The 12,299-nt window shown below is 42.2% G+C and overlaps 1 protein-coding gene across 4 annotated transcripts in view; it reads right to left on the bottom strand.

The window, feature by feature from the left end:
- Positions 1-724: 724 nt before the first annotated feature.
- DHRS3 (dehydrogenase/reductase 3) overlaps positions 725-12,299 on the bottom strand; it is a 30,469-nt gene continuing 18,894 nt past the window's right edge. For all 4 annotated transcript variants that reach the window (XM_032131505.1, XM_032131507.1, XM_032131508.1 and 1 more), the window contains 5 exons: positions 9,249-9,392; positions 8,473-8,592; positions 7,512-7,750; positions 6,285-6,410; positions 725-5,126 (listed from right to left, as the gene is read on the bottom strand). In XM_032131505.1, the coding sequence (XP_031987396.1) occupies positions 5,042-5,126; positions 6,285-6,410; positions 7,512-7,750; positions 8,473-8,592; positions 9,249-9,392 (714 nt within the window). In that variant the 3' untranslated portion in view covers positions 725-5,041. The remainder of the gene's footprint in view (positions 5,127-6,284; positions 6,411-7,511; positions 7,751-8,472; positions 8,593-9,248; positions 9,393-12,299) is intronic.

Here is a 12,299-nt window from a genome sequence, read left to right as displayed (position 1 = left end):
GTCTCTTTAGGGCCATCACACTCCCCCTAAGATTGCATCTTCTATTTTGTATTCTCATATACTTTTCAGTCACTCTCCAGCTGCAATTACAGTGCTTTATTCCCTCACTTAAGGAGGAATTGTTCTAGTTTTATGCAGAAAAAATTATACAGTGCATAAAAAACCATCACACATTTGCCTTGATTTTTTTTTCTGTGCTAATACATCACAATGCCCATAGCAAAGGTGAGCATAAGGAACTATAAGTTTGGACTCTTTGAGAAGGTGTGAAGATATAAATTGTCTCAGAGGTTTGTGCCTCTAGTCCAGTCCAGGCAGGCTGGGACAGTGTGTGCTTCTGCTCACAGGATCTGTTACAGGAACAAAAGAGGGTGTGATGTTGAAAGCAAAGATGGGGGGGACTCACTGCCTTCAGTGGTCCAGGGGACAATCAAGGTGTGTCCTGTGTCTTCCACCTGTGCTCTGCAGGCTGGGGCAGCTCAGCCCCTGAGAACAGCCTCTGTCTGCTCTTCCACTACTTACCAGCTGATCCAACTCCTCGAAGACAGACAGGGGTGTTTGTGCTGAAACTTCGGCTCCCTGAAGGTACTGAAGGAAGGTGCTGAGGTGACCTCAGTAGAACAGAGGTGGGAAAGGGGGCAAGAAGTATCTGAATTGCCATCTTCCCACAGGAAACTGGATAGAAGACAATGAGCTGCAGGGAGCAGGTGAAGTTCTGTTTTGACTCGTCTTTCTCTACATTCCTGAATCTGTGGCTGCCACTGCTCACAGGTCAACATCTCCTTCAGAAAAGCATTAGGACAAAGAGGATTCTATTCCCTAGAGAATGCAACTGCTGCTGGTGACTGACAGGTTTGCTCAGACTCCAAACATACCAGGATCTTAGTGCCGGGGAGGTGAGAGCTGCAAACAGTGCAGAATATTCTCATTCTCAGGGCTGGCGGTTGGTAAAAATGTTAAATACTGCATTTGACATAATCTTGCTTTACCCCAAATTTAGGAACCAGTGCTGTCAAAAAAGTGGCTGCCACCCAGATTAAGTTTATTGAAGCCACATGAAGAAATAAAAACAAGAGAGATGATCCAAGGGTCACCCTGTATTCTTCTCTCAACAGTTGCATTTCAGCTCAAGGAAGGCACTAGGCCACATTAATGTCTGCTACAAGCAGATGTGTTCTCTTTGAAATACATGCACCCACTTATGCTCTGCCTGCATTAAGTCTGTTACTGGGTTTTTAGGAGCTTTGGCAAGTGCTATCTGTTAATATCTGAAGGTGGGAGTGTTCAGGGAGTTGTCGGAAAGGATTGCAAGACTAGATCTGATGATACCCACCCACACTAATTAACACATTACATAAAAGTACAACAAGTTTCTCTTTGCAAACATCAGAATCGCTTGCCCAGGCACTTTCTACGCAGTTCTAGAAGAACTAGAGGGATGGACTCTATTGCTTTTTAACCTCAACAGAACAATGGGTGAGTGGGGAGGGTACAGTTCCCACTTTGAGGGCTCACTCCTTTTTGTCATTCTGCTAAAAACATGCCATTGGCAGGGACATGGCTGGAATGACCTTTTTAAAGGTCACCAAGGGTACATGAGGGTGCATTTTTTTCTCATCAAAAACCACAAAATGAAATATCGAACATGAGGGATCAGATTCCTTTGCAAAGGACTCCTCCTCTCCCTGCCCTGCCTTGCTAATTCTGACAATCACTTTGTATAAACACCAGCCCCTGAAACCAACTGGAACTGAAAAATCCTCCCATTTAAATTGGGCCTTTTTTTGTCAGGGGAACATGTCTCAAATCAGCTCATGTTACTCTACCATTCAAATTTTTAACCAGAAGCAATCTCCTGTATAAGAGCGATAGCAAGGACTCTTTTACTTCTTCAGAGTTTGGAGCAAGTAAAACTAATTCCCTATGAAACTCCTGTGACCTGCTCCTGCAGCTTCACCTGGGTTCCTCCAGCAGGATAATAAATGGACACCCCGATTTTGATTTACTCCAGACTCTCATATGACATCTGGCTTCAAGATGGTGGCACAGAAAAGTGCAGTGATGACATAGGAAAACAGAAGGGAAAAAATAATTACGCAGTGGAGAGCAGGAGGCAGCAAAGAGAGCGGGAAAAAATCAAAATTTAAAAAGGTCAAAGGGCGGAAATTCCTCGTAGAAGGCCTTAGGCTTCAACAAAGCTTGTCCATATTTGCAGCACTTCAAGATTACCCAATACTACCCTTATGTGGGAAGGTCCCAGCAGACCTCAGCAGCCATTCCAGAGGAGTCTTTCTATTAAAAAAAAGTCTTCAGTGTCTCCATTCACATTTGCAGTTGCTTGCTGGATGGAAACTGTCCTGCCTCGCAACACTCACAAGGGAAGGAACTCTCTTACCCAACTCTTCCTGGCTATCTGAAAAGCAAAGTCAATGTTTTCCTCATTATTTTCTGTTTGCTGCAACCCTCTCCCCCACTGTGACTGCTATTTGACCCGCTGTCCACTCCAGGACCCTGGGGGAAGAGAGGGGGAATTCTGTGTGTATGAGAAGAGATGACAAGTCTCAGCTATGTTCTGTCTTGTTTCTATTCATCAGAAAGAAATCAACAGCACTTAAGTGTGTAAGACAACTCTAGAGATAGGGAACATCTTTTTGTGTGGTGCAGGGAAAGAGCAGATCTATCTAAGGGACAGGATTTGGGGATTAATGAAGATTCCAGTGTGTGTTTTTACCTCACTTTTGCATCAGGAAGCTACCAATAAATAGAATCTCAGCACAAAGGTTTAATTTCAGGGGGACACTGCTCTTCCACCACAGCTGTTTGCTCTTGCAGCTACGAGCCTGGCACACCCAGCTGGGATTAATGAGGAACTGGAATGGATCAGAGAGCACAAGGGGAAGTTGGTATCATCATACCTTCCTCTCCCAAACCTCTCCTGATAAACCTGGTACCTTCAGTATTCCAGGCAGATCCTGGAAGGGTTCTCCCTTCATGGCACTTGACCTTTCAGTGAGCTGGGCTTCTCAAAAAAGTTGACAAAAAATAAAGCTGGAAGCATCTATTAGGGTGGGCCTCAAAATCACAGAGAGACTGACGTTTCTTTGCATCCTCTCCAGAGAGCCTCAGACATCCAGGAATTCCAACAAAAACTGCATTTTAAGAAACATGTTCAGAGGTGTCACAGTGCTCCAGGTTATAGTTCTGCACTGACCCTGGCAGGAGAGCCCCTCCAAACACTCACCCAAGCAGAGGGACTTCACCAGTGGCACTTCTGGCAGCATCTTCCTCTTGGAGAGCTCCAGAAGAGAGAAATCCAGTGGTCTGCAGTAAGGTCAGACCTGATTTTAACACTCACACCTTTGCCCCTCAGTAGCAAGTCTCCATTCTACACAGCAGAACCAAAGGAGTGTTCCAAATGCAGCTTTTCTGCTGTTCCTCAGATGTCTTTTAGGAGATGATATATTTTGGCATATGGGTCTTTTCCTCATCTAAATTTTTGTATAGAACCTCTTGGTCTATGAAAAAATACTGCTTTTCCTTTCTATAACACGTTGCATTTGAATTTTCTGAGCTTTCAACAGACATTTAGGTAGTCAGACTTGCAACTTTTGAGGTAGGGAAACACTAGAAATATCTGCTTTGCAGGTCAGGGTACGCCTTCAGATGATGCATTTTGCCCCAGGCTACACAGGACATTTATGGAAAAGCTCAAAATTTGAGTCAAGAGCCCTAAATTCACTCTTTTAATCACACAACCATCCTTGAGGCACTTCATTCAGGTGTCTCCAGTTAGACTTGCTACTTCCTGTATTGCAATTATATTAATTCCTCTGTTAGTAGTGCTCCAATGTGCTGCTCACTGCATTTTGCACAGGAATGCCATGTTGCCCTTCCTAGGCTGTCAAAAAGGATATTTAATTACAAAAATAAATAATGTCTAGCTGCTTCTGGCACCTCAGTCCAAGTATATTTGTCACTTTTGGCTGATCAGTACCTGATTCAATGTCCCTAAAGCACAATGGGTTCATTCCCAGATGAATTCAACGTGCATTTAATCAGGTCTTTGCTAAATGTGCTCCCAAACTTCACATCTCATAAGCACGACAGTACTGTCTCTTCTATTTTTAGAGCATTATTCCACTTCACTGTGCAGATTGATACAATGGATTTTCGTCTGCATGGATTATGTCAGTGAATGTATGTTTGTACAAGCAGACTCTAATTTTAGTTCTAGATTTAGTTCATCCCAAATGTGCTGCTGCCTACATGTGTGGCAACTGGGATTAACGCTAAAAATATGTTTATATTTTATCATAAATGAACAACAAAAAAAATCAGAATGACAATTTCACATATGAGTTCAGTGACAGAAAGAATCTCCCACTATTCAAACTCTCAGCTCTGCTGCCTGAGCCTTCCTGTCCAGCCACCACAGAGGAAGTACAACAGCTATTTTGGGCGCAGAAAGAGAAGTCCTAGGCAGCCTGCAGCAAAGAAAACATTGCTTCATGGTTTGCTCTTTCCCCAGTGTGTGCTGGGAACAACTTCACCATGGGATGGAAACTGAAGAAAGGGAAGGAAACTTCTATTAAATGTTCATAACTTTTAGTTCTTCAAAGTAATTTTGAAGCTCCCCATTCAAAAAGCTGAAATGAAACCAGTGGCAGTTCCTCTGGAGAGAGGGGACAAAGTGTGTTTGGGATGGGATGTGATGCCTCTCCACTGAGACAGCCCACAGACACTTCAGAAACAAAAATCACATCTTAAAACTATGAGTAGATTTAACAATTGAACTCTAAAGAATTAAACACCATAGAAACATTTCACACTTTCTGTTTTTCTTTCCAAGGGTCCATAGTCCACTCACTCAATCCTGTGCAAAGGTCATGTTACTATGGATATGACCTGCAAGAAATGTGTTGCCTCAGAGCAGCACAAATCACATGAGCAGGCTGAAAGCCAAGACTTGCTGATTCACAGTCCTGTAGGATTTTCATGCTTGTGTTGGGTTCACTGCGGAACAGTCCTTGAGCCATCAGGTCTATGTTCGTCCTTTAAAAGTGTTCATGCAGGTGTAGCTCCCAGAAAACTTGTGGATTTCTTCAAGTGCTGCCTGGGGGAGAATGCTGGGGTAGAAGGAGAAAGAAAATGATCAGATGAGACAAATCCCTTAATCTGTTCTAATGAGAGATGTGTAAATATGCATTTATGTACATAAATATACACGTGCTCAAAAATCAGCTAGTGAGAGACGCAGACAAAACTGGCATCAGTTTCCTGTTGTGAGGAGGCCCTACAGGGAGAAAGTTCCATCCAGTCACCCTTTCTCTACAGAAATGTTTATCCAAAAAATGTCTGTAAAAGATGTAACTTGGAAGATACCATTATGTTTTCTTCCTTCCAAATACTATATTTTGATGTACACAAATTTAACCTAAATTCTCTGGTTACCTTGCCATCTGGTTGAGCAAGGCATGTGGCCTCCTTATCCTAAGGCATGGATAGAGACCTGATTTTCTGACAGCTACAGTAATGGAAAATAACCTATTAATTCTTACAATAAAATGGAACAGCCCTTTCTCTTGTCAATAGAATTTCCGGGAACTTTTACCCCAAATTTTACATTCAGAGCAAAGCATTTACTGTGAATTATTTTTCTTGTTTGAAATGCAATACTGAAATTATTTTCCACAGAAGTCTCATTGCCTTGTTTCAGTTCCTGACTGCAGCAGGTTTTCCGAAGGCTTTAGTGCAAACTGTCATGGACATACAACAGTGAATGTCCTTTCTCTTTGGTTGTTTCAGGATATGAAGTTATGACTTTTTTTTTCCTTAGGGACCTTAAAACTTCTGTCCTGATCATACACAAAAATATTGATTTAATAGTTTCACTGCTGTAACATAGGCAATGCTCTCTAAATGCAGCTGGGATATCCAGGCCTTATGGCTCAGAAATCCCACACAATAAAAAGCCTGGAGTCCAACAAGTGACTTAATAAATCCCAATCAACTACCTGTGTAAGTTAATTATTAAGAAATTCCCTAGACAAAAATCCACTTTACACCTCAGGAATCCAAATTCTGGGGATGAAACTGGTTTCATAAAGGAGTTTTACAAAGACAAAAAATCTCCAAAGGGAATCTCCCTTTTGCTTCCATGACTGTCTTTCAAGGGAAGAGATGAGAGAGCAGTTCCTGTCAGCTTGAACTTTGCCTCGGGGAACAGACACAGAGCCAACCTTCCCTACGTAGCGAGACTATTGCTGGGCAAAGGAAATACTCACCTCTTTAGGATGACAAGAACATGCATTGTCCATGGAAGGAGCAGGAAGGCTTGATTCAACTGAACAGCTTCTACTGTCCTCCTCGCCACTGTCTCTGGCTTGAGAGGAGGAAAAAGACTAGGGAACCTGAATAAAAAATGTAAGAAATAAAATAATTACATGTGAACCAAGATTTTTCTTTAAGGTTATCACTGCCCAAGTCCTGTTTCTCTAAGTTATCGCTGGTTACTGGCCTTCAAACATGCCCAGGACCAGCTATTCCTCTAAGAGGCAGAAAATTCTAGTTCCAGCCAAAAAGCCCGAAAGCAGAACGCCCAGTTCCAACCAGTACTACTGGGTGAGCTAAACAGTTAAGAATGTGCATGTTGGTGCCTTCAGTGGGAAGTGGCATGTGGATGCTAAAAAGCAGGAGCAGAGGAATTTTCCAGCTGCTGAAGCATTTTCCTCTGCTCCTGCTTTTTAGCATCCACAGTGGCACAGTGTAATCAGAGCCCTGATTCAAGGCTTTTCTTAATTTGAATGCAAACCAATACCAAATGCTGTCTTTTCAGAGCTGGTGTTTTTCCATTTGTTCTCTGTTCCTCTTTGCTTGATTCAAATCCTTGACAGGTGAAAGACAAATATTTTCCTCCATTGCTTTTAATACCAAACATAGGGCTTTTCCCAGCTCCTGCAATAGCTTGACACTGCAGATTTTCTTGACTATGAGAGCACAATCTGTATTAACAGGTTATTTTACCCATTGTAAAAGATTAATTTTGATAGCCATTACTTGTTCTCTTGGACAGGGGCAAAAAGGAGGTACTGATAGTCTCACTTCAGTAAATGACTGTCATTCCTTTCAGTGGGAAAGGATTAAGTATTCCAGTGAATAAAGAAGGAACTTGTACTGTTAATTCTGAAGTAATTTGTAGACTGGTCCTTTTGCATGACCACAGTTGCAGATTGCCTCCCCTCCCTCTCTGGTATGGCTTGAATACACGCAGGGAAAAACAGCTTCCAGTTCTCCCTGTAGCAGCCAATGTCTCCCCCAGAACAGGCTGCAGGAATATCCTAGCACACTGAGGGAACCAGTCTGATGAGTCCCAGGTGGCCTAGACTGACCCTCTGTTCCCAGGCAGCCAAATGAGACATCAAATTCTCTTAACTAAATGAAGCATTAATTAGGAGTGTATTTTGATGATTCATTTAAAATGAGATACTTTATTCTAGTTCCCCTGAACTGACCTGATTCTCATGCCCTGGAACATCTCTGTGCTGGTGTGGAAGGGCAGGACTGTGGTGGCATTCACTCCGGGACAGTCCAGCAGCCCCAGGGTCAGGCTCTCCATGAAAGCAAACGATGAGGCTTTGGAGGTGCAATAGTCAATGGCACCAGGGATGGCTGACAAGGCCAGGACAGAGTTCAGGCAAACAATGTGCCCATTCTGCAGCTCCAGCATCCTTGGCAGGAATGCTTTGGTGGTCTGAAGAATAACAGAGTTAAAAGAAGAAAAGAAATAAAAAAGATTTGCTCAGCAGTGATACATCAAAAACAACACTGACTGAAAAAAATAAGGTGACACGGACATGACAAACCCCAGTGTCCTGTTCATTATGTCAGGAAAGGAGTGGCAGAGGACCTTGTTGCTTTGCCATTTTCTGAGACTCTAAGCAGGCAAAGTTTGTGTAGAAACACAACAGAAGTCTTTCCTAGCACGTATATAAGCAGTACCTCCAGATGAAGGCCATGAACAGAGTACATTCTATGCTTAAGAACTTGTACGGGATAAAGTCTTCAACAAAGAGATGAAATCACAAGAAGCCCTTTTTTATTTCTATTGTCTGATTCAAAATGGACTGAGTTTCACAGCTCCCTTCCCTAAGCAATGTAGTCCCACACTCCTCTCATGTTCCCTTCACATCACCATACAGAAAACTCCTCTGTGAGCTCAGGCTTTGACAAAGTCATCAAATGTTTTTCTGGAAATCACAGAATGGGAATAAAGAGCATCAAATACTGAGTAATACTGAAAAGATTGTATTTATTTTTGATCTCCTCCCTCTGGCCATTGCCCCTCGCATCGTTTTTTCTCTTGTTTTTAAGACAGACTGGTTTTATCAAGCATCCCTTAGAAAGACCTATTGGCTGTAATCCGTCACTCTCTTTCCCAGCTTTGACTATGTGGGACACAAGAGATTGTCTCACCCAGAACTGTCCCAGGGTGTTTATGTGCTGAGATTTGAGCAGTGCATCATCATCGCTGTCCATCAGGCTCTTCCCATGGACCACAGCAGCATTGTTCACAAGGATGGTGATGTCACCCACCTGCAAAAAAAAAGGCAAATTACTTGTGACAAACTGTATCTCCCCATACAAATTGGCAGTTACCTTAGAGCTGAATAGCCACTACTGCCCAAACACATCATTATTTTCACAGCTTTTAACATTCTTGCCTATGGGCCTTGCAATCCTTTGGATCACCTCACACAGGTAGCTAGACTTTGTACAACGTTACTGGCATGGTCACCCTTCTTTTTTCCCAATATATTTTCTTTCTCGTCAAATACTGAATCACAGAATCACAGAATTGTCAAGGCTGGAAAAGACCTTTGAGATCATCAAGTCCAACCATGAACCTGGCTCCACCACTGTGTTCATCACTAACCCATGTCCTCAGGTGCCACAATCCACATGGTTTTTGAACGCTTCCAGGGATGGTGCTTCCACTACTGCCCTGGACAGCCTGTTCTGATGCTTTACAACCCCTTCCATGAAAATGTTTTCACTAAAATCCAATCTAAACCTCCCCTGGTGCAACTTGAGGCCATTTCCTCTCATCCTGTCCCTGTTCCCTGGGAGCAGATCCTGATATCCCCCGGCTGGACCCTCCTGTCAGGGAGCTGTGGAGACCCAGAAGGCTCCCCGTGAGCCTCCTTTTCTCCAGCTCCCTCAACCCCTTCACAACCAGAGTTCTCCCAGACCTTTTCCCGCACAGCCTTGGCTTGCCGATAGACTTCCTCCCGATTTCCTACATCACAGATGAAATAGTGGCACTCTGTCCCCATCATTCTGATCTCCTCCGTGGTCTCCTTCAGGCATTTCTCAGTCCGACCCCACAGGATGATCTGCAGTGAGAAACTTTTGTTAAGAGTTGAACTGCTTCTGTTTCGTATCTAAAATAATTAAAACATGCTTCTGACTTCAACAGTTTGATGGAAATCTTTGATGTGTTTTCACTGCCAGGGCTGTTGTTTTGTTTCATTTAATACAAGCAATGATTTTCTGTTACATGGGGAGTATCAAGTGGGACCTGTGTCCCAGTGCTGATCCTCTGTTACAGATTCTTTACAAGCAATACAAGCTAAAACAAAAAAATAGATCTTAAGCCTAACAGGACCAGCATATGGAATGCTTGGAAATTTTACTGAATCATGTCATTTCAAATGTCTCCCTGTTTTTGCTATACACATGTATAGAATGATAAATTTATCCTAAAACCACAGACCCTCCTGAATATCTCGTGTGTTCTCTACTTCTTGTTTTACGTTTGGAGACAAAATCTGCTATGCAGTAGTATGTATTTTTTGAGCCTAGTAATTACTTGCAATGCTGGTTGCAGGCTGGTGTCTCAAGTGCATTTCAAACAAGCATTCATCCTACTACAGACTTTTAAAGTGAGAAATTTCAAGTATGAATTTATTTTGCAGCTCATATATGCAGCATTTCACCTGCCACTCCCTTTTAACACAGTAAAAATTAAACACTGCTTCTTGTACAAAGAAAATTCTGAATATTCATGGCACAAACATTCAAATAATGGAGCATGGATCTGACTTAGAATGAGACATAACCAGACAACCCTATCTGCATTTCTACACCAGCAGCGAGGTCAGAAATAGAAATAACTTGAAAAGTCACCAGGTTCATTAACTTCCATCATGGGGCTTTGTCCAGTACAATTCTTTCTAGTGAGACAAAAACATCAGTCTCAAGTATGAGAGGGGGCTCCCACCACTGTCCTTCAAACACTAACCTGCAGCTAAACAGACTTAACCACAATATTTTTTTCTGAGTACACAACCTTATTTTCTATTTCTTTTAAGGTTACTGGAAGGAATATAATTCCATCTCTGTTACCTAAGACATTTTATGAATGAATTGATCTATGCTTTTTGCTCTTCAACTAAGTCTTCTCAGCACTCACCATGTTATAAATGGTGAGTCATTGCCTTCTGCAAAAAATAAATTACTGAATGGAGCATGTTACTGCAATCAGCTGACTGCTCTTTGACTCCAAGAGCAAGATCCAAAAAGAAAGAAGAAACGGTTGCTACATTGGAAATGCAAAATTATGGTGCTATTTCCAAGGACGTGTGATCCAGGGTTATAGTTCCTTCTCACACCACTGTGTATTGAGTCTGTATGAATCTGACCAGTATACTGATTTTTTAATGGTTAAAAATAAGCACACTTAAACTTCAAAGACTAAAGAATCTTTGAGTTTTCCAAAAGTTGAAAGAACAGAAAGAAAAAAGTCTGAATTCCATCACTGCTTACAGCTCCATCCCTGCAATTAATTTAGTAACAGCAAGATAAACATTAAAAATTATGTATTATGAGTGCAGTATTCCTTCCCCACAACAAACCTCTGGCAGGGAGCTTTAACATACCTGTTTTTAAGGACGAGTTAAGCTTATCTCATAACTGGTACTAAAAAAGTAATCTCTGGCAGGGCCAAAGAGCTCTTCAGTGTGCCCAAGCAAAGCTAAAATGCAGAAGTACCCAAGTCCTCAGCCATTTCCCAAATAAGTCACATTTACAATTAATCCCATTTCCAAGTCATTGGCACATCTGTGAACCCAAACACACCCAGACTGATAAGATTTATATCCTCAAATTCTCCAGAGCACTAATGAATCTGGCTAACCAGAAACTTCAGAGCGTGTATAAATATGCCAGAGCCATTTCATGGGAAATCTTATCTCAGGGGAAGTAATTTTCAAGGAAAAAGCTTAAAACTTAAAAACTGTAAGAAAGCATATGGCTGAAATTGCAGCTTGTGCGCTGGCCTGGCTTCCAAAGTCTCAGCGTATCACCCTTGGCCATCAGGGCTTGGCATCTCCTCAAAGCTTGTAAAACTGATGGCTATTTACTCACTTCTGATCCCAGGGCTAGACCAAGGGATATTTTTCATGTGTACACTGCAGACTTGAAGGGAAATCAAGAACATGTGAGAAATTTCACAAGCTCTCAGGAAATATTTACAAAATACTGTTCAGCTGTGAGCACATGCACACTTGCTCTCCCTTTCACAACCCACATCTCTGTAAAAAGGGGAGGACAAACCACTACAAAATGTCAACTGCAAACATCGAGTTTGATGCCCACAGAGTCTTGCATCAGGGTGAACTTCACCCTCTTTGCAGGGTTGGATTAGTCAATGCACACATTAAAAAATGAAGTGACTTGTTAAAGAGTGATGGAAGGTAGGACAGGAAGAGGAGAGAAAGAGAAATAAGGTGTCAGACGAGGAGAGTGCAAGGCAAGAAACTGCCCTCACATATCTAATACTCCAGCGCTTCACACTGCTATTGCTAAATAAAAAGTAGATCCCTCACTCTTCACTTCAATCTGTTTCAAACATCCACACAGCCTCCTATTCCCAGGAGCTGCCACTGATGCATTGAATGTCAGGAAATATACATGGAAGAATAGTTAAGCAAAGGATGACCTGTCAAAAGGAACATCTGTCTGTGATGCATCTCTCTTGGATATAATATTTTTTTTATGCCCCAACAGTTTCATTGCGACCTTTAATATCCTACAGGCAAGTCTTGCAAGGTGACCCCGTTAAAATCTGAGCCATCTGGGGAAGACAGAATTTGCTGCTTATCCTGCTGACAACATTAATTTCAGTACTGCCTTTTTTCCATGAGAAGTTTCCTGTCTTTGATACTGTCCACACTCAGGTGAAGGCTTCAGCCTGTGTAAGAGAAAGGCAGTAAATAAAAGACCATTCTTTTGTGAGAGGT

The sequence above is a fragment of the Corvus moneduloides genome, chromosome 22 (assembly GCF_009650955.1).
Source record: "Corvus moneduloides isolate bCorMon1 chromosome 22, bCorMon1.pri, whole genome shotgun sequence".
Lineage (NCBI taxonomy): Eukaryota > Metazoa > Chordata > Aves > Passeriformes > Corvidae > Corvus > Corvus moneduloides.
The sequence above is the reverse complement of the archived record's forward strand: the minus strand, read 5'-3'. Positions and strand labels throughout refer to the sequence as shown.